At 44.2% G+C, this 22,485-nt stretch overlaps 3 protein-coding genes across 8 annotated transcripts; all 3 read right to left on the bottom strand.

Annotated features, from left to right (window-relative positions):
- Positions 1-684: 684 nt before the first annotated feature.
- Positions 685-3,970, bottom strand: LOC112569258. 2 transcript variants are annotated; one of them, XM_025246999.1, is made up of 3 exons: positions 3,782-3,970; positions 3,004-3,350; positions 685-1,430 (listed from the first exon to the last, which is right to left on the bottom strand). In XM_025246999.1, the coding sequence occupies exons 2-3, from the start codon at positions 3,065-3,067 to the stop codon at positions 883-885; spliced, it is 612 nt and encodes a 203-aa protein (XP_025102784.1). In that variant the 5' UTR covers positions 3,068-3,350; positions 3,782-3,970; the 3' UTR covers positions 685-882. The 2 variants fall into 2 exon arrangements, with proteins under 2 accessions (XP_025102784.1, XP_025102783.1); XM_025246998.1 differs by lacking the exon at positions 3,782-3,970 and having other exon boundaries at positions 3,004-3,451.
- An 885-nt stretch (positions 3,971-4,855) lies between these two features.
- Positions 4,856-10,538, bottom strand: LOC112568572. Its single transcript, XM_025245904.1, has 5 exons — positions 10,436-10,538; positions 7,243-7,560; positions 6,807-6,869; positions 5,574-5,666; positions 4,856-5,309 (listed from the first exon to the last, which is right to left on the bottom strand). Exons 1-4 carry the CDS (start codon positions 10,515-10,517, stop codon positions 5,581-5,583), a joined length of 549 nt encoding a protein of 182 aa, XP_025101689.1. The 5' UTR covers positions 10,518-10,538; the 3' UTR covers positions 4,856-5,309; positions 5,574-5,580.
- A 3,544-nt stretch (positions 10,539-14,082) lies between these two features.
- Positions 14,083-21,717, bottom strand: LOC112568829. Of its 5 annotated transcripts, none has more exons than XM_025246333.1 (4): positions 21,011-21,717; positions 20,180-20,416; positions 18,597-19,161; positions 14,083-18,463 (listed from the first exon to the last, which is right to left on the bottom strand). In XM_025246333.1, the coding sequence occupies exons 2-4, from the start codon at positions 20,259-20,261 to the stop codon at positions 18,016-18,018; spliced, it is 1,095 nt and encodes a 364-aa protein (XP_025102118.1). In that variant the 5' UTR covers positions 20,262-20,416; positions 21,011-21,717; the 3' UTR covers positions 14,083-18,015. The 5 variants fall into 5 exon arrangements, with proteins under 5 accessions (XP_025102118.1, XP_025102117.1, XP_025102120.1 ...); XM_025246332.1 differs by having other exon boundaries at positions 21,016-21,717; XM_025246335.1 differs by having other exon boundaries at positions 21,032-21,717.
- Between the last annotated feature and the right edge of the window lie 768 nt (positions 21,718-22,485).

The following is a 22,485-nucleotide window of genomic DNA, read 5'->3' as shown; positions in this document are numbered from 1 at the left end:
TGTACTGTAAATATTTACCTCGCCTGCGTCATCGCCGTTTTCCTCAACCATCCTTGTTGTCTGCCTCGCTCTGGGCTCCATGCAAGGATTACCTTGCTGCGGCCACTGGTCAGTGGTCAGGCCACAGGACTGGAGGGTGAGTGGTGAGGTGGAGCAGGAGGAGGAGGTCCTTGGAGTCAGGTACACGTCACCATAGCTACCAGGGACCGGGTGGCTGCGCACCGCCAGATGGCGGTAGAGGTAGGAACTGCTGCGGCGACAGGGCGTCTGTCGGCTGGACGCGCCTTCGTGCGGGTTGAAAGGTGAGCAGGAGGGAACAGAGGGGAGGTAACTGTTGCTGTCTACAGGCGGGCGGGAGGTATGCAGGGGCAACGACTCGGGTATTCGGTACATCAGTTTGTGGCAATGTCGCTTCTCTCTTCTGAAAACAACAAAACTCGAACTCAGACAGACAGACAGCCAGCCAGCCAGCCAGGTGGAATACGTCCTGCTGTGTGTGAGCATTTCTAACACAACAAACGTACGTGACATGCTTTACTACTTGCGTCATCAGCTGTCAACTGACAGAGAGAGAGAGATCATCCGGAAGAAAGAAAGACAGAGATGCCGGCCTAAAGAGAAGCAGTACAGAGAGAGAACTTACGAAGGTTCAAAGGCAGGAGCGCAGCAAGACGGCCACAGCAAGCACCAGCCCGCACTCACTGCACCCAGCATCCACACCGTCAGTGTGACGTCACAGGCACGTGCGGCGAGTCCTGTCGCGCTCCGCACCAGTAGACGGACCTCGTGTCTCAGTTCGTTTCAAGTTGACCTGCATGACCTTATTTGTAGACACCCCCTAGAGCATCAGATGTGACGATGTTCTCTTGTTTACCACTCGCCTCAGATGGAGATGTGTGATGGCGGGCATGTATCACGTAGCTGGTCACGCAGGGGGGACTGGACAGTGGTGCTGCTGATACCCTGTGCTTGTAGCCCCTGTGCCTGTGGCCCCTGTAGCCCCTGTGTGTGTAGGCCCTGTACCTGTAGCCCCTGTGTGTGTAGCCCCTGTGTGTGTAGACCTTGTGTGTGTAGCCCCTGTACCTGTAGACCCTGTGTAGTCTCGGTCCTTGATGTCCTGTCAGGTGTGGTAATGTTGACAGCCCCTATATACTTGTGGACAACATATCTACCCTGTTTGACGTAGGCATGACAACGTATAGTTTGGTTCCGACCTTCATCCACCACGGCCTTGACCTTCACTTCACGGTCAGTGGAGCATGCGTAGAGAGTGAAGTTTCCCAAACAACTATTTTCGATCTCGTTGAATGCGGCGATGTTACCTTCCTCACCTGCCTCGAACACCTTCAGCAACACCAGGTTGGTCCTCTCGTGCGTGCACGTCACTAGTGTCACGTGGTCAGATTCCAGGAAAGGGACACTTGTAGTACCTGTGACACAAGACAGCAGTACAATGTATGTATTATGTACAGTATTATGTACATTGTAGAACAGTGTTTGTGTACTGTGTACACTGTAGTACAATGTTTATGTATTATGTACACTGTAGTACAATTATCACGGAACGGTGCACAACAATACCCTGCTGGAGGAAGTATACAGAGTACGAGTATCGGGCACTGTGTACAGTAGGTATGGCTGTTGTATAAAGTACAAGTATGGCTGCTGTGTACAGTACAAGTATGGCTGCTGTATACGGTACAAGTATGGCTGTTGTATACAGTACAAGTATGGCTGTTGTATACAGTACAAGTATGGCTGCTGTATACAGTACAAGTATGGCTGTTGTATACAGTACAAGTATGGCTATTGTATACAGTACAAGTATGGCTGTTGTATACAGTACAAGTATGGCTGTTGTATACAGTACAAGTATGGCTGTTGTATACAGTACAAGTATGGCTGCTGTATACAGTACAAGTATGGGTGATATGTACAGTACAAGTATGGCTGTTGTATACAGTACACGTATGGCTGTTGTATACAGTACAAGTATGGCTGTTGTATACAGTACAAGTATGGCTATTGTATACAGTACAAGTATGGATGATATGTACAGTACAAGTATGGCTGTTGTATACAGTACAAGTATGGCTATTGTATACAGTACAAGTATGGCTATTGTATACAGTACAAGTATGGATGATATGTACAGTACAAGTATGGCTGTTGTATACAGTACAAGTATGGCTATTGTATACAGTACAAGTATGGATGATATGTACAGTACAAGTATGGCTGTTGTATACAGTACACGTATGGCTGTTGTATACAGTACAAGTATGGATGATATGTACAGTACACGTATGGCTGTTGTATACAGTACAAGTATGGCTGCTGTGTACAGTAGGTACAATGATGACGGAGGCAGTACAGTACACTGCAGCTATCAGGAACTACAGTAAGTGCAATTATTAAAGAACTATACAGAACAAAAATATTTTATGAGAAAACATTGACACGATGAAACTTGTCTCCTCACTGCTATTACTATAAATTTGAAAATTGTGACTATTCATCTCTCCATATCTCTATCATACATATTGCTCATACATAACATTGTCATATTGACTTTGCAGTCCTCCTCCACAACTGCTCCGCTGGTATGTTTGTATAAACACTTTATTATTTACTCTTCTTACTTGTGAAACTTGTATGTTTACGAATGGTGTTGTTTGTTTTATTTGTATAATTAAACGTCTCGTCAAGTTGTTATTGTTTTCTGAATAACACCACGTCGCTTACAACTGTCTGCAGTAGTCCACAACACTAAACAAATTCTACTTGAATAATTTAAACCCTCAATAAGTAAAATGTAAGCTGTGTAGTTGCACTTTGTACAGCTCATCAGATGACACAGGCAGATGGCGATATTGTAACGAGGCTCATCTACACTCCTCGAGCTTTGTTGACAATGTCAGGAGTAAGGCCAGGTGCTCACCTGCAGACAACATCAAGTCAATAAACAAGACCTCGAGTCTCACACATCGACAGACTCCTCACCTGATGTGACGAACAGAAGACAGACCAGTGCCGAGGTCAGCCCCGGGAGACAGACTGGAGACATCTTGTGTCACGTGCTGGTGTCGGAGTTGATGGAAGAAGTCGGAGTTGATGGAAGAAGAACACCACCTGACTGCTGACCAGGTGTAGCTGTGTGTCCAGTAGTGCACCTGAAGATCCAGTAAGTAACGGGGCCAGAGACTCCAGGAGCTGAGGGTCCAACCTGCAGGCGGTTCGCTACCCACCTTCTCTGTGATTGTTGCCGGGCGGGGCGCGTCCAGTGTTAAAGCCGATCTCTCAGACCGGAAACTGGCGATTGAGTTGTATTAGGGAGCTCGCCCCTAACCCTAGGAAATATCAGGTCTCATCTCAACAAGACATTTCCTTTCCCACAAGGCAGCAGAGCTGTCTTGACTTCCGTCGCTGGAGGCTTCGTCAACAGCATGGGACTTACAGAGTGTAACTGGTGTATGTGCTCTAACATGTCTGTCTCTCTGTCTGTCTGTCTGCCTGCCTGTCTGTCTGTCTGTCTGCCTGTCTCTCTGTGTGTCTGTCTGTCTGCCTGCCTGCTTGTCTGTCTGCCTGTCTGTCTGTCTGTCTGAGCAGTATAACCTACAAAGGTGTGTAGGACAGACATAAGATTGTGTGGGACAGACAGACGGACGGACATAAGATTGTGTGGGACAGACAGACGGACGGACATAAGATTCTGCAGGACAGACAGACGGACTAAGTGGACAGACACAGCAGTAAGCAGTGTAAGCAGCGGTCTGCTCACAGGTGTCAAGGACACAGTCCATCTGTCAAGGACGCAGTGTCACGACCTTTAAGCATGGCGGCTGGAAGGAGAGAAAATACTCAAAGTATTTTTTTTGGGTGCACAGGTTCGGACGGTGAGAAAGTCTCCCCTTCTCCTCTCATCCGTGGTAGCGTGACTAGAGTTAGCCACGGGTCCCTTGAGGTGGTCTTGCTCTTGTTCACTTTATTTAGTTCATTAGATTGATTAATAATCAGTTGACAGTTGACTGGAGGGAGCTGGATGTGGTCATCAAACGGTTTTTCCAGTGTCAACTACAAAGTGTAAGAGGCAAAGAAATTTGCAAGACACTTCTCGGTAACTTTGAACTCTCCATACCTCTACAGCTTTCTCTGGAACCAAGGGAACTGAGAAATCTTGCACACAGGAGACAGACTGGACCAGGAGACAGACTCCGGAGAAGACTGGGTTAGAGAACCTGGACACAAGTCAACACGTGTCTGTCTCCTCCACACCTGCAAGGCTCGCTCTCTGACTTTCACCTGTGATGTGACCAGACTTTCACCTGTGATGTGACCAGACTTTCACAATTGTCTTTGTCCTCCATGGACAGACGAGGGCTTTAGTTGCTTCCCCTTGACCTAGCCAGGTGCTTCCATGAATCAGCAAGAAGTTACCTCCCTTGGCATGCAATCATTCCTCTCTTTGTGTTACCGACCCTTACTCAGCACGCGGCTCCCCTGGGGTAGCATGCAGTTGCCAGGCAACATTGCATCCACGTGACTGAGTTATTATCAGACAGCGCCATCTTGAACACAATATTCACCTCGCAGACACAATCATGGGAAGGACAAGGAAAGGGAGCTTATTCGTATTTATTTTTCTCTGTTCAAATAATTAATAGTAGATTGCTGTCAAGCATGGCATCAAGGAATCAGCCTGTTGCTAAGGTAAATATCAACCTTAGTGTCGTCAATCGTCAGTGATGATGAACATGGAGTGTGTGTCTCAACTTAAAGACTTCCAACGCCACCAAGACTTTGACAACAGGCGGCAAGTACAACTGTGGGTGTGGACAGCAAATAAACTGAACACAGGTATGATGTACTCTTACTACTGACTGTCAAACATCCAGCATGATTACATACAGGTGACAGGTGACATGTTCAGCTGTCAGTGTGTCTGTAACTCTGTGGACACAGAGGGAGGTGGTGTGTACATGGGGAGGTTTGGTCTCTTCATTCTTCTTCTATGGTCACTAGCATGAGTAGTAGTAGCAGCAGTAGTGGCATTGAGTGGACATGAGAGACGGACTGCACACCTGTAGTTGATGTGACCAACATGGACTAGTCATGTCTGCTGACTGACACAGTTGTTGTGAACATACAAACATACAAACATACAAACATACAAACATACAAACATACAAACAATACAACTGTTGCCCAGGCTGTGCTGTGGCCTCCTGCTTCTTCATCTCATGGTGGCTTGGTGGGCAGGTTGCTGAAGGTGGCCTCCTCTTGGTTTGCTGGACCTGAGATCTGAAACACTACAGGTAGACATGTGTGACTAGTCATTGTCACTACTGTCACCAGTGTCACCACATCAAACCGTTGGTGCAAGTGCATATGACAATAGCAACAGCTAAATCCAACTGACTACACTTGACACAAGGATGTCAAATATACATCGCAGCTACAAACATGCAATCAGTCAGTTTACTTATGTTTGCTGACAAACTCAGTGTTACAACTGTGGTATGGCAATCAGTGCAGTGTGTTACAACTATGCTGACATACACACAGATACTCACATTGTTGCTATGGAGACAGAAGGATGTGAGGTACAAGCAGTGCGGGGACCCCGATGACAGCAAGAAACATGGCGCTGACCGACGATTGAAGCGCTACAGACAGAGAAAGTGTGTAAGTGTGTAGGTCTGTAAGTGTGTAAGTGTGTAAGTCTGTAAGTGTGTAAGTGTGTAAGTGTGTAAGTGTGTAAGTATATCAACGACTGTAAGAGGACGATGGTCTTTGCAAGAAGTTCGTTCATAGCCCTGTCACCTTGTACTTATTTGTACACTGTCCCTAGTCTCTGGAAAACTATTTCAAGTGTTGTCAAAAATAGAGATCCTGGGTATCACACAGGACTGATTACCGACACTGCATCATGTCGAATTATTTGTCATGTACCTGAGTTAATAGCACAACATGCTTCAATATTAGTCCTGTAATTAGCTAATTATCAAAGTTCACGGGGCTAATCGTTCCTTGCGAATAAAGCAGACAAATAACAACAGCATTGACCTCCCCTTATAGCAGGGGTCTCAAACTCATATTAGCATGTGGGCCGCAGTGGAAAGTAACAGCCAGTCAGCGGGCCGCACCACGAAAAGAAAATGTTTTTTCAGTAAATTTTACGAACACTACGGTCACTGCATTAAATGCTAAATAAAGTTTTTATAATTATAATTACATTTAGTGTAGTTTATTACATGCACAGGCAGTTTAGTTTATTAAAATAGGTTGACATTGTCTCTGTCACTAATAACGGGGGTAATTTTCACTGCGGGAGTTAATCACCAAGCACAACATACATATACACCGCGGACGTGGCCACGGGCCGCACAAAAATGTTTCGCGGGCCGCATTCGGCCCGCGGGCCGCGTGTTTGAGACCCCTGCCTTATTGGCTCCTGAGAGCAGGATCCAGGATCACAACCGATACAGCGACACAGCCACACAGGGGAGCCCCACTACAGCCCCACTACATCCACACCACAGCCCCACTACAGCCACACAGGGCGAGCCCCACTACAGCCCCACTACAGCCACCCCGGGTATATCAATCAATGAGAAGAAGAAGGACAAGAATAACAGCAGTTGACGTGTGCGCGATGGTCCATCAGAGAGGCAGGCCCACTGCGCATGACACTGCGCATGACTTCCCACTCAACATCACGCCATAGCTCACCTTGACCCTCACAGGTCACCACGGACAGAGAGGGAAAGACAGATGAGAGCGGGGGAGAAACAAAATATACTTACCTGTGTTTGGTGGACATGTCTTGGAAGATGTCTGCTGTGAGTGGGCGTTCTCAGTGTTGTGTGCTTTAAACACAGACGTACACACACACGTACACACACACGTACACACACACGTACACACACACACACGTACACACACACACACACACACACACACACACACACACACGTACACGTACACACACATGTTTTTGTACTCAAAACATTGGGAGCTCAGTGTGTATGTTTGATCAATGCTTATCTGCGCTCGGAATACTTTGTGTTCCATGTATGTTTTCTACCTAATTATTCCGTATAAAAAATAAAAAAAAAATGTTGATATACATGAGGAGACAGAGACAAGCCGTGAGGAGACAGAGACAGGCCATGAGGAGACAGAGACAGGCCGTGAGGAGACAGAGACAGGCCGTGAGAGGCAAGCTTGTCATCGTCTCACCTGTCAAGGTGATGTTTAGAGATGTGTGCACGATCTCAGTCTTGACCGCCGTGGAACTGTTGCAGAAGACGGTGTGGACATCCTCCAGTGTCTCCCTCAGGACGACCGCCCACACGGTGACGTAGTCCTCCTGGAAGGAGCAGCCGTAGAGGAAAGTGTTTCCGCTGCAGCTGCTGCTGCTGACGTCGGCGTGCAGTGTGCGCGTGGAGCCGTTGGATGACATGTCTGACATGTTGATGAGAACCAAACCTTGCTTTCGGAAGCGACACTCCACCAGCTCTGCTTCCTTTGGCATGGACACCCGGTTCAAATGGCCGCCTGCAACTCACGTCACGTGATGTCCTGCTAGTGACGTCACAGAACCACGAGGGTCAAATGCCACACGACCTTTGAGTGTGGTTGTACATTTGTCATCTGAACAGCACCGACTCAGCACGTGAAACAATATTCTGGTGTTTGTGCCCATGTTTTCATTTTAATTTTAAAATTAGAAAAAAGTGTTAACGTCTCTTGACATCGGTTAATCCCTGTTTCTATTTATATATTATGATAAAATAATTGTGAGACAAAACGAATCCTACAAAGTTTTTATTTGTTTGTCAAACGTCGTCCTGTTGAATCCACTTTGTTCAGAAGACGACAAATATTATCTTCCATCTTGTTCAGCGTACCACACTTTATTATTAAAGCCTCAATCCGCTTCTCGATGGTCGAGCTGTCCAGTCCACGCAGCCGCTGCTTGCAAGTCGACCACAAGTTCTCAATGGGGTTGAGATCACAAGAGTTTCCAGACCACTTTAGTATGTTTGATTATTCTTGAAATATTTCTTTACTTCTCTGACAGTATGACATGGGAACAGATCTTTCTGGAAAATTCCAGATCCGCCAGGGAATAACATCTTCAGGTCTGGAACAAGTCTTCTGTCGAGCAGCTCGAGGACTTGCTTCGAGTGCATCATGCCAGTGACTGGGTGCAAGGAACCAACATCATAATAGCTACAACATCCCCAAACATCTTCTTTGGTGATTGTTCCACACAGTGGTCGATGTGACCTCCGAACTTCGCTTCCTCAGGACAGTAGAAGGACTTCCATCACAGAAAACAAGTATTCTCTCATCTCCCAGAGTCCACTCCTAGCATTTCAGCTCCATGTAGCCATTGACTTTCATCGCTTTGGTCAGATGCTTTATCACTGGTCTGTAGGATGTTTTGTCTGCCTCCAAGAGGCATCTTCAAACGATGAGTGAACTAATTTCTGTTGCCTTAGTTCTCAGATCACAGTGCAGGGCATTCGCTGGTCCTTGTAGTATCCCTGATGCTGCCCCTGGTCAAGATGGTGTCATCCCTCCGCGTGCTTTTCCTCTTTCGTCCACATTTGCCGGGCTACTTTGGCTCAACAGACCCTGCTTTATTCTTCATTGTGATGATAATGGTGACAGTGACTAAGCTGACAACAACTGTCTGTGGGTTTTTCCACTGTGTTCATGTAAAGTCACACTACTTGCACCTCTTTTGGGTGTAACATCCACGTTGTTAGCTTCTTCCTGCCGAGTTCTTTAAGCCTATCTTATGTCAGAGTTGTTACATTAGTTGTCCTACATACAGCATAGCCCAGTGTTACTTCAGTAGACCTACATATAACATATCCCAGTGTTACTTTAGCCTACTTGTAATAAAAAGCTTTGTACGGTAGCAACTGGGTGGCCATTGAAAAAGCGCGGGTTTTTTTTCATTTTTTGTTCACCAGTCGTTGGATTGTACATAGCAAAGCAGACATCATCCTGAGTGATTGTAAATGGCCAAAACTCTAACAGGTTCAGTTAAAGAAAAGACTTCCAGCAAAACAATTCAACTATTCGCCTTTTATGTCCTTAAGTTTTCATTGAAATAATGTCACTAATATTTCTAACGATAGATTAAGGGGATCGATGTAAAATAAAAGTAGATACTGTTGTCTCTGTTTGTAGATGACACATCCGTGTTCATACATCACTCTTCTTAATTCATCAAAAGAATTTTTTAAGGCATACACATCATTGACACTTTCTCTGAAATGTCGGCTTGAAAAGCTATCAAAGGCGGAAGACAGTTTTAAAATGGAGTACAAGAAATTCTCAAGTAAGGCACGTGACCGACTGGAAGTTCCTCTGGGATCCTGGTATTTTTGTGTTCTTGGAACAACCGTTATTCTTGTAGGCATACATGCAAACCTATTTATAAAGCACTACTTAAACAAGAATGAAATTTAATATCTTGATTAGAAAAAGCAGATATCATTCGTAAAAATACTGTGATGAAAGGTCTTACTATATGTAAGTGTGACTTAGTCATGTCATCAATGATGAAAGGTCTTACTATATGTAAGTGTGACTTACTCATGTCATCAAATCGGTAATTCTATGTGTGGCCTTGTTGTCGCTGTCCTCAGACAAAGTTTGTTTGGACCTAAAGTAGCCGTCTGGCAACATACAGAGATTGATGTCTCGTACACTGTGTAAAGCATTTAATGAAAAACATTTACATCACCCTTTTAAAGGAGAATGAAAGTCTTTTAAGATTTGTTTAATGATGCATGTTCAATTACCACTTGTCGTGTGATAAATTTCAGAGGAAAACGAAGCTCCTCTACGATTTAAAGTCTACAGTTGATCACGTGTTCCCAACAAGAGACTAAGTCCGTAAAAAAAAGGTTTTGTTAAGAAAAGGTTTGTATGAAATCATTATGTCAGACAGACAACTTCAAGGGCTGATGAGGACCAATTCCAGATCTCGTTCTTGTCACGTGCACGCTCCTAGGCAGGGTATACAAGCAAGATATATATATATAAGGTTGCATTGGATACATTTTAAAATGTCTTTGACACAAACTACAGGAAATAGCGGGTTCATTCACTCAGGACTAGTAAACCCATTTTTCATTGGCACGCAGTACACACACCCACATTCTCTCGCGAGACAAGGGATTGAATCATTTCCCTGACAAGCAGACACAAAACTGAAGGTGAAGACCCTCAGACTGTCTCGGCAGTGTTTGTCCACGTGTACCAGCGCACCTGTCGGTGAGTGAGGGAAGGTGTGACTACAGAAGCCATCGCAGCAACTGAAGATAAAAACCCTGATAATCACAAGGATACAACAAGAAGACATGGAGACATCACAAGAGACCAACGCCCTTCGAAAGCCCTCACCTACCTTGTGCACCTGTCGTGGTGAAGCTGTTGCTGGCGGTGATGATGACGACGACAATGATGGCGACAGGCGCGAGTGACGGCATCTCGTAAGTGAACAACAACTCTTGAGTGAACTTTTTTGGCAGCCGCCAGCCTTTTATTTGCCTTTCACGGGACTGGTGCTGATAGTCTTCACACACACACACCGCATATGCACACACACACACACACGCACACACGCACCACACACGCACCACACACGCACACACACACCACACACACACACACCACCCGCACATGCACACACACACGCACACACACACACACACACACCACACACGCACACACACACCACACACGCACACACAACCCGCACATGCACACACACACCACACGCACATCAATGCAGCCTTCAGCACTGCGCTACAAAAACACTTCATCAGGTGTCTTTCTTATGCATTTCCGTTCTTGAATTCCCTTGAATATCATAGCCTCTACTCCACTGATCTCACTTTTCACATGCACTTTGTCTGTTTTTCACACCACCACCACCACCACCACCACCACCACCACCACCACCACCACCAGTGCATGATGTCATTCGATTTGTGTGGACGAGCCCACAACACAACTCTGTTAGCCCACAAGGGCCATTCCTGACACTGCTCTCACTTCTATACAGCATTGTGAGCCAATCTTTGAAAGAGCGCTATAAATGTTCATCATCATCAATCGTCAATCTATCACAAATCTATCATCCCTCCATCTATCATCTCTCATCCATCCATGTATCATAATCAATCATCCATCATCTCAATGAATCATCCACCATCACCAATCATTAATCAATACCAATCATCATCATCACAATCATCATGTGTTCAATGCAGTTTCACGATTTCGCCGTGCTCGTAGCGCCAGATGTCGGATGTCGGGATCCATTCTAACGGCCGCTACAAGGGACACAACTCGCTGCAGCAGGTCCCGAGACAGTTTCCTCCACAAACACAATGTTTACAGCCTCTCCGCAAGTTGCAGCCCTTAAGCCCACCCCACTCTGACAGGGAGCTTTACTTTCAGTTTATTTATGGTTTTTCGTTTGATGCCAGACCTCGCTGGGCTTGTTTAGGGGCCGCAACTCTCACAGGCTGCGTGGTTCCTTCTGCTGTGCACTCGCTGATCTCCCTTGTGCCTTGTGTGCGGGCATCACCAGTTCTCGCCTGGTGTTCTGCTAGTTCTCACAGTCCCAAACTCCTGGCCGCCTCTTCCTTTCTTGATAAGAGTTGCAGGAATTGTTCACTCAAAAAACACATCACTTCCCTTTTATCAAAGATTTGTTTAACTTGTTCTCTCTCCTCTCCCTTGGCTCAGCGCCTGACTCAACACCGGACACCGACTTTCATCTATTGTTTGCGTAATTAGAGGCCTAATCAGACCGGAAAATACTGTGTTTAAGCTTTTAAAATAAGACTATTACTATTATACGATTACTGTTATTATTATTTCTTCATCCTCATCATTATATTACACATGTAGGTGTGTAAACTTTTACATAAATCGCTGATCTGTGGTACAGGAATAATCGCCCAGCCCGAGAGGAACACAGAAAAATGTAAAAGATAAACAGATGTAATCAAGGCAATAAAAAGAGCGCCCCCACATCTCCATCTTTGATGGTATCACAATTATTTACCTTTACAGAAAATTTATTGCTCCATTTCCATCTCGATTCTCTTCTCTTCTTTGTATTTGAGTAACATGCACACACAGTGTCTTTCACACAGTCAGCGAAACTTCGCGGTCTTCAAAGTAAACATCCGTCCAGAGGAAACGAGGTTGTTCATGATAACATAGACAAACTTCAAAGATACGGTTTGTGGTCTTGTGTGTGCGAACACACTTCATGTCCGTCTCAACCGTCGGGGCTGTCATCGCTGTTGCTCACCAACAACTACAAAAAAGCCGACAACCGCTACAAGAACGACGACAGCCCGGTGACAACATCAGGGCAACGTCCGGTGCCAAGTGCTAAGTGCCAAGTGCACCAAGACAAAAATCTGAAGTGTGAAGAGAGCAGTGCTGTTGGCTGTGGCAGATGTTATAGACAGGTGTTATGGCCGGCAGTTGAAGGCTTTCAACATCAACACACATCAAACACAAGTAGATAACATGTCGGCGACACCTACAAGGGGCAGCAATACGATGTCTTCCGTTTGGTGTGTGACACACAGACAGGAGGAACTCAAACAGGAGGAACACACAGACAGGAGGAACACAAACAGGAGGAACACACAGACAGGAGGAACACAAACAGGAGGAACACACGGACAGGAAGAGCACACAGACAGGATGGACACACAGACAAGAGGAACACACAGACAAGAGGAACAAACAGGAGGAACACACAGACAGGAGGGACACACAGACAAGAGGAACACACGGACAGGACGGGCACACAGACAGAAGGATCACACGGACAGGAGGTGAACAAACCTGAGAGATACTATAATATACGAGCTTACATCGCACAAAAATTATCAGGGGGCTAACAATGTAGTAATTAGCTCACAGAGCTAGACCAGTGTGGTCTCTAGCTCACACTGTAACGTATGAATGATACTTCCATACTAGGCAATCATTACCCTAGAGGTAAAAGTACCGAGCTCTGAGGGTAAAGGAGCGTCTACCCATTTAATACCATCAGGAGAGACCTGCTGAAGCTGACCAAATTGTGAGATGGAGACCTACCCCTTCCTTTATCAGCGATATAGTGGATAGGTTCAGGACTACCCTTACCTTTATCAGCAGAAAACTCTGTAGGTTAAGGAACTTAAATTACCCGAGGTGAGGATCGGCAGGGTGTATCCAAGGCGGGGTTAAATCCCAAACGAGTGAGCGGTTAATACAGCGGCTCACCCGAGACGATGAACAGCGGGTTATCCTCAGTGAGTGAATGGTGAATAATCAGCAAATTATCCTCAGTGAGTGAATCTGTGAATGGTTAATAATCAGCAAATTATCCTCAGTGAGTGAATGGTGAATAATCAGCAAATTATCCTCAGTGAGTGAATGGTGAATACAGAAGTTTACCCAAGACGATGAACTGACGATCATAGAGTTATACAAGGGAGTGGATGGCCGGCACAGGTGTTGGCACTGAGGAACTGAGGAAGAATCAAGGTGGGTGAACCGTTAACGCTGCTGTTCACCCAAACTGACGAATTGATAAATTAAAATACAACACCACCAGTGTGGTTCACAGCTGACACAGCAACACTGGTCTGGTCAGTTCTCCAGCAACAAAATATCGTTTCAATGCTGCCCTCAAAAAACTCACATAAAAGTATAGAGTGGTGTTGATCCCCAATATCATTAAAATGGCTTTTTTTTACACAAACACACATTTTACATAAGATAATTCTCTTAAATGTTCTGTACTCAATTTGGATATCCTGCATGAGAGTAGAGATTAGGTAAGTGTCCATCAATAGGACTTTAAACTTTACACTTTATCTTTAGTTATTGAGTAAATGTTTCCTAATCTGCTATGAATGTGGATTAAGTATTGGAATTTTTTTCTCGTTATCAGAATGATTCAGAACAATTTTAATCTCTGCAATCACACTCCAACAAACAGAAGTCATGCCATAAAAATAAATCTAGAATAAATTAGTTTTGTTTCTTCATTGAAAAAAGCATACATTAAAAAACATGCAACAGTGCAAACAAGTAGGTTTTTTTTTAAATTTGTTTCTTCGATATCTTTTTCTGGCTGGACATAATGGTGTGCTTGTAAAATCACTGATCTGAAGTGAAGACATACAATGACAATTCTTCAATTACAAGAGGTAAAATAAGCAAGAAAAAATGTGTTTTCCTATTTATTCCTCGCCTTTTACGGGGAAAGAATAAACTAAGTAAGTGAAGTAATTAAGTTCTATCCAATAATTAGTATAAACATCAGTAAGGTATCAAAGGAGAGTGGAAGGTGCATATGTACAAAAATGGCGATTTACAAAAACATATTTACAAGGTTTCCTGGAGTTGGGGGGGGGGGGAGGTACCTCTAGAAGCCTCATCTATTTTTCTTGAATGTATTTAGGTAGATGGCGCTGAAAGCAGTTCACGGAGGTCAGTTAGTAAAGATGGAGAGGTCTTGTCTAGGAATGGGAATATTCAGTTTTAGCCAGGTTCTAGAGTTATTGGAGGAAAATAATAGAGAGAGTCTTGGCGATAGTTTACCCCTCAGTATTTTGTACATGAAAACGCATTTATTAAATTTAGGAGGGGAGGAAGTATAGTAAATGGTAGACTGACTGACGGTAGTATAGATGACTTTTCTTGTGTCTAGCAAATTTCTAATTCTTGCCAGCTGATAGTTGGAGATGCTTTTGCTTGTGGCTGAGATGTGTTGGGCCACCAATATGTTACTGTCGATGGTGACACCCATGTGTTTGTGAAGCTGTACTTCCATGATTGACTGAGCGCCATATGGATACTTGCAAATGGGTTGGCTAGGTTTGTTTTGTTTTGTTTTTGTTTGTTTTGTTTTTTTCTGGTCGTCAGAAGCATGACTTCAGTTTTCTGGGGGTTGAGGGACTTGTGGTTTGAATCGGCCCAAGCCTGAAGTTTGTCGGCGCTCATCTGTAGGATGGAAGCAGGAGGCTCAATCTGTTGGTGGTAGTGGTGGTGGTGGTGGTGTGCCTGTATTGTGGCTTTGTCTGAAAATATTTCACATGATTCGGATATGTGAAGAGGAAGATCATTCATGTATATGAAGAAAAGAAGAGCTTATAATACTGAGCCTTGAGGAACAGCAAATTTAACTTCAAAAGGATCAGACAGTTGGTTATTTACAGCGACTCTCTGAGTTCGATTATCGAGAAAGGAGGTAAGGAGTTTGGTGCTGCCAGTCCTTAGTTTATATAATTTTTTTAGTTTTTTGATAAGCAGATTATGATCCATAGCATCAAAGGCTTTGGCAAAGTGAACAAATAAGGTATCAGAAAATTATTGTCATTAATATTATTTAGCCATTGTTCCACAAAAGGCAGACAGCTACATGCCACCATGGTCAGCAGAGCTGGGAAATGGGTACCAGACCCATTAGAGTGTTGAGGAGTGTTAGGGCAGTGAAGAAGAGATGGGTACCACCCTCTGAAAACAATGAACCCTTTAATGTTTTCTTTACCAATGACCGAAATGTGAGAGGAGTCTACAACTATAGCAGAGTACAGCAGCTTACTATGTAGCAGTCTATCAGTGATATAGACTAGTCTACAGTAGTGTGTCATCTGCAAATATATCAGATATAAATTAGAATACAATAGTGTATCGTGTACAAATATATCAGACTACAATAGTTTATAATGTACAAGCAGTTCAAACTACAATACTGTATCATACACAACTATTTCAGAGATAAAACATCACTGCAGTAGTGCATCATGTACAAATATATCAGTGAAATATTCACAAACATTGGTCATTGTCATTTTTTACACAAAGAAAGGTTTGCAAAATGATATTCTAAATACTTGTATGGTGATGACATGTCGCAAGTAAGTACATTCTATACACTTATCTGGTAAGATTTTATAAGGTGGTGCATTCTATAAACCTATATGGTAAAACACTTCAAGATGGTACACTCTATACAGCTTTGTTGTAATGACATATCATAAAGTTACACTTATATCTCTTTGCGGTAATTATAGGTGGTACATTTTGTCTAGGTGAAAATGCATCACAGTATACATACTGATGTGATAGTGACATATTGAAAGATAATCCATTCTCTATACACATGTGGTGATGTCATAACATAAGGTAATACAATCAATATATCCATGCACTGATGACATCAGACATGTCCTTGTGTCACTCATTTTATTCAGTTAACTATGTGTCACCCTATACTAGTTGTGTGATGTGTCACATGTGTCCCTACTTTCATTTTTGCCACATGAAATGACAGGCGCACGTGACACTGTGACTGTGGAAAGGAGCCAGCTTGAAGACACTGTGGCTGTGAACAGACCTTGCTTAAAGACACTGTCAATTGAAAGACACTGTTTCGTGTGAGCCACGTTAAATACAGCGTTAAGTGAGAATAATCTGTTAGTTGAAAGAAACTTTATTTTATAAACTGTATGAAAGAGAGTGATAAGTGCCAATAGGCTGTGACTGAAGGCATGTTAATGAGGTAATCAACGTTTTGAAGAGTTCTAATAGCGTTTAAACTACTTTTGTTAAAACTGTACTCATCATCGTATTTAAAAAACTATTAAAGTATGTTTTTCTGTTGTGTACTGTACCACATCCATTGATTTATTTTTCAATCGTTCCCTTGTTCATGGTAAAATAGATATCCCGATAAACTTCACTTACCATTCTTGTTGTTGTACAGGGTAAAAGTATTATTTTATACAGTGGACATTGCTGTCAGGGACTGTGGACATGTCCTGGAGTGGGAACATGTTGTCTTGTATTGGGGACATGCCGTGTACTGAGGATGCATTACCTTCTATCATAGACACATTGTCTTGTAATGGGAAGGGGAGGCGTTTATTTATTTTATACAGTGGACATTTTGCCCTGCACTGGGGACACGTGACTGTCTTTACTGGGATTGTGGACTGTGGACTCAGTGTAATCCTGTCAAATGTATGCATTCATGTAGGACTTTTAAATTCTGGGAAAGTGTTATGCTTGGTTAACAACAAGACACAACGAATGTGTGTTCATCTAGAATAAGCAATGTTATCGATGCATGTAATAAATTATGCTATCAATGCATGTTAGAAATACATATTTTTATATTTACAATATTCCCTGTGGTATGTGTGTGATGTCTCTTTCTGATTGTTTTGTTTCGTGTGTACTTTCTTGTCTGTTCCTAATCTAGCTTTTATGTTTATATTGTATGCTGCTGACACATGTGTTGATGGTGTGATACTTTTATTAAAAATCCCAGTGCATTTGTATGCAGTTATTAATATTATGTTACTTGTCTTGACAATATGAATGCATACTTTTATACGTGTGTTTATAATTAGTTGTCTACAGTATTAATCTTGTGCCATTGTAGTGTTTGTGTTCACAGTATTCGTTGTTTACTTGTGCATATGTAGCAATATTTATGTGTTCATATTATACTGCTGGTGTCTATTATATCTGTGTTTATGATGTAATGGTTATGTTAATCCATTGTGCAGTACATAGCAACAGGTATCCTTGTGTTGATACATCGTATGTATGTCACAATTTTCATGTTTTCAAATTGCAGTATTTGTGTTCACAGAAGATCGTGTGTTTATATAAGGTGACCAGAGGTTTCGGGGGCGAAAGCGGGACACGTGCCGATGATGGTGTCGTCACCGACAAAGAACGCCGAATCAGCGTACGGTATTTTGATTTTTAAAGACAACCGGGACATTTGATGGACTTGTCAGAAAGCCAGAAAGCGGGACATTGGGCGTACCGCCCGATATTCAGGCGGGACACGAGGTCAAAAGCGGGACGTCTGGTCACCTTAGTTTATAAGGTATTACTTGTGTTCACTGCATCATGTGTTCACAATGTAGTCCACTGTAGGTGTGCTCAGTAAAAACTGTTAATGTAGATTGAACTGACTTTCTCACCCTGCTCCCCAATACAGTCTAGGACAGAGCTGTAAGGGTTGTTGTCGTCTAGGTCATTGCTGCATCTCTCTGGTAGGTTGGTTCTGCTTTCCTCTTCAGTGCCCCATGATCTCACCTCTTCTGACCTGCACTCGGTGTAATGGTCAGAGGTCAAGGGGCAACACTCCGGGGTGCGCGGGGTCAAGTAGACATCATCGTGATCTGTAGGGAGCGAGTGTCTGCGAACAGCCAGATGGCGTCGGCGGGCCAAGAGTCTGGGAGCAGGTGGAGTCTGGTTGCCATTGACAACCGAGCAGGCACGAGGAGAAGGGAGGTAACTGTTCGCGTTTACAGGCAGGCGAGAGTTATGCAGGGGCAAATCCATGGGCATTCGGTACAGCAGGCTGTGAGACCTTCGCTTTTCTCTTCTGAAACAAGTATAGGAAGGGATACTTTCTCTTTCTCATCCCTGAGAGATGTACATGAACAGACAGACAGACAGACAGACAGACAGACAGACTAACAGGCAGAAGTCGGGTATGTGAATGGCAGATGACTTACCGCAGCATAAGAGCGAGGAGGAGAGCGAGACCAGCCAGCAGCATCAGCCCCACAATCACCGCCGTCAACACCGACACACTCAGTGGCGACGTGACACGTGTGTCACGCTGTCCTGGATCCACGCAGTTTGATGTGACAGGTGTGGTTTGGTTTCCATGGTTATCACGTGTCACATCAGTTGGCCGTGCCTCGACGGCACCTGTTGTGAGAGTGTGGGTGCTGGGTGTCGTCTCCACCCACCTGGATGTTGTCGCAGGTCCTGTAATGGTGACATTGCCGAGGGTTTCGTTCACATAGGTTTGGTCTTGTAAAATCTCAGCCACACAGGTGAGGACTCGGCCACGTCCTGCCTCCACATCACTGATGACGGCCTTGACACTGGTGTACTCGGACATCGACAAACAGTCCGAGAATTTGGAGGACCTTAAACACTTTTCGGAATTGTTGTTGTAAGTGACGATGGAAGCAGAGTGTTGTGCCTCTAGCAGCCTCAGGTAACTAAGTGACGTGCCGTGATAAGTGCACGTCACCTGGTGAACAAGTGTAACGTCCAGTGGTGAGACAGCTGCACAAACAATACACCAGTATATACATAGATACTAAAATGGAAACCCTTCACACACAATTCACATAACAAAAATGCTTACAGTTGGGTGGAAAACCTTCACATTTCGCTAATTCCTTTTTTCTACATTTCATAAACTGGTAAACGTACATGTTAATACTTATGTGCCTCCTGTAGATACTAAACTGATAAACATACAAGTCTTGAACTTAAGGTCCTCCTATAGACGATGATCTATCAAGCTTGCAAGCAGCGGAGGTCAATTTTCAGATGATCAGCAATCTGGGAAAGTGGGGTGGGACACTTGCTGTCACGTGAACTGTAGAGGGGCGGTGTGTGTGTGTGTGTGTGTGTGTGTGTGTGTGTGTGTGTGTGTGTGTGTGTGTGTGTGTGTGTGTGTGTGTGTGTGTGTGTGTGTGTGTGTCTGTCAGTGTTTTTCCAAATATGAATATGTGTGTGTGTGTGTGTGTGTGTGTGTGTGTGTGTGTGTGTGTGTGTCTGTCTGTGTTTTTCCAAATATGAATATGTGTGTGTGAGAGAGAGAGAGAGAGAGAGAGAGAGGCGGCAGAGCCGTGACTAATCTTCGAGTTATATGCTGTGTGTGTAAATACAAACATGTCTACTGTGATTGTAGAGACAAACATACATAGCACATTGTACCTACATAGCTTACTGTAATCTGAGTATGGGATATGCTATAAAAGTAACTTTCAACTTATATACAATTCTGTCCATTGTGTAATTGCTTAGCGCCCAGTGCTTGCTGACAAGGCTATGGGGGCCACATTTACCAGGTAAGAAGGTTGACAGGCTTCACAGGCTTCACCTTTGTACAGAACATGGCCTTCACATCCTAACGTCTCATCTCACATTTAATCTCACATCTCATCTTACATCTTATCTCACATCTCAGTGTCAAATCTCTTCCACTCTCCCCCAGCCATTCCACTTTCAGCATCCAGAACTAGAGAGACAGAGAGAGAGAGGATCCTGGGAAGTATGATGACCCCGTCCTCACCTGTAGTGACGTCAGACTGAAGACACACCATCCACACCAGCCACAGGTTGATTAAGTGACCTTTCTGACCCTGTGGTGCCATTGTGTGTTTGCGGACTTGGTGCCGAAGAGATGACTCCTTGTTGTCCAGCAGACTGCCGTCCTCGTACACCAGTGACAGGACAGGACAGGACTATCCAGTGACAGGACAGGACTATCCACTGACAGGACAGGGCTATCCAGTGGGCTGAAGATGGGCTGAGTGCAGAGGGAAAGTTCCAGACATTGTCCAAAGATAACACAGAGCATACAAAACTACAGAGAGGACACCTTCAGGATGTTGCACACATCACTCAAAAACACAGACAGGACAGCATCATATTGTACACAGTAGACAAACATGTAGACAACATTATCACATCATCTACATCCCTCACAACTGATGTCTTCACTCTGTCTGTTCTCTAGAAGTTCCACACTGGTCCTTAACCTGTACAGTCTCACAACCTGGGGTCACAGTTCAAACTGGACTGTTTGGCAATTCTCTCCTCTTGTGTCAGTGAAGTCCTGCTGGCTTCAACTTGTTTGCTGTAGAATCCTCACATAAACTATAGTATAAACTTGTATTGCAATAGGATCCTACAGTAAACTATATAACAATCGCCATGCCATGATCAGCTACGATTTATGACCTGCTGCACTTACCTCAGGGTCAGTGCCGAGTGATGAAGAAGAAAAAAAAACAATAATAGAGCAGAAAAGAAAAGTTAAGCCAAAGAAATGGACGACAAAACAAGAACCAAAAGTAGGCGAGGCCAAAGGTGAAAGACCAAAGAAATGATAAAATGGTACCACACATGTGAAAGTACAAACGTGAGGTGAGCAGGTGGACTGTGTACCCACACCACTCAATGTACAGTCACCAGCCTGTCGTCTGCTTGCGGGCCTCAACTCTGGGCGCCGCCTGCTGAGCCGCAGTTACCTCCCCGACAGGACGATGGCTCATACAAGGAGATGGCATGGCTCCCAGATAAAAACACAACATTTCCTGATCTACAAAAGCAGGTCTTCATCTTTTCCTGATCGTCACTGACAGGCTTGGGTGTGACTGTCAAGGCTGCGCCAGCACATGTCAGTGTCAGCAGCGTGTCAGTGTCAGCAGCGTGTCAGTGTCAGCACATGGCAGTGTCAGCAGCGTGTCAGTGTCAGCAGCGTGTCAGTGTCAGCACATGGCAGTGTCAGCAGCGTGTCAGTGTCAGCAGCGTGTCAGTGCCGGCAGCTTGTCAGTGTCAGCAGCGTGGCAGTGTCAGCAGCAAACGTTTGGCTTTGTTACAAAGACACGTCACAAAGGACGAACTGTGTCACCGTTCGGCAACAGTTGTCCAAGTTTTGCTTCCAAATTGCAGGCCTGCGAAGAAGTTTGTCCCTAACACATTTCAACCTTCATGCCAAGACATTTTACGAAAGCTGTTACTTATCTATTGGTTACTTCAGCCACATCACATTTTGTAGTCGACATTCAGGCAGTTGAATATGTTTGCGGCTCTATGAACACCAGATTCAAGAGCTTTGCATTTTCCTGCGGACAGAGAATTAATTTATTAGTTGTGAGGATGGAGTGGGCGCTAAGGTCAAGTAGGTGTTTAGTGTAACGCCAGACATGTGGATGTGTGTGTAGCATCTCTTTGCTAACCAGTGAAAGAAAATATTTTATTTGAACTTTTCCCTGACTTCTGTGTGCAGCACGCAATGGCGTGGTTTTCCACTTTCTGTTTCTATTGTATGCTTTGACTTTGAAGGACAGTCGCCACGTGGCAGGCATCTTTTCCACAGGGTGAAAACCAAACGTGGATGGTGTGATGCATGCACATCTGTGGTGAGATTCGAACTGTATGTGTGTGGTGTGTATGTTCGTCTCTTTGAGCGGGACTTGATCCTCGTCTTCCGGAATTTGCATATCAGCGAGAACTGTATTCCATCAGTGACTGTAAATACTGATGAAACATTGACCCTTGTGTCACCAGATTCCCCTTGGAGATAAAAAAGCGGGCGGTGGAGCAATACGTGTAAAATATAGAGAGATATACCTCGGTGGGATGAGCGAGATCGAATTTATGGTCTAGTATCTAGTGACATACTCATAGATACGTACTGACATGTACTCTGAGCAATTCTTCTTTCTTCTTTTACTCGTACACACTTTCACACTAGTACTCGCACTCACTAACACACACACACACACACACCATCATACTCACACTAGAACAAACACACTAACACACTCATACTCACACTAGCACTAACATACTCACACAATCATACTCACA

The sequence above is a fragment of the Pomacea canaliculata genome, linkage group LG7, assembly GCF_003073045.1.
Source record: "Pomacea canaliculata isolate SZHN2017 linkage group LG7, ASM307304v1, whole genome shotgun sequence".
NCBI lineage: Eukaryota > Metazoa > Mollusca > Gastropoda > Architaenioglossa > Ampullariidae > Pomacea > Pomacea canaliculata.
The sequence above is the reverse complement of the archived record's forward strand: the minus strand, read 5'-3'. Positions and strand labels throughout refer to the sequence as shown.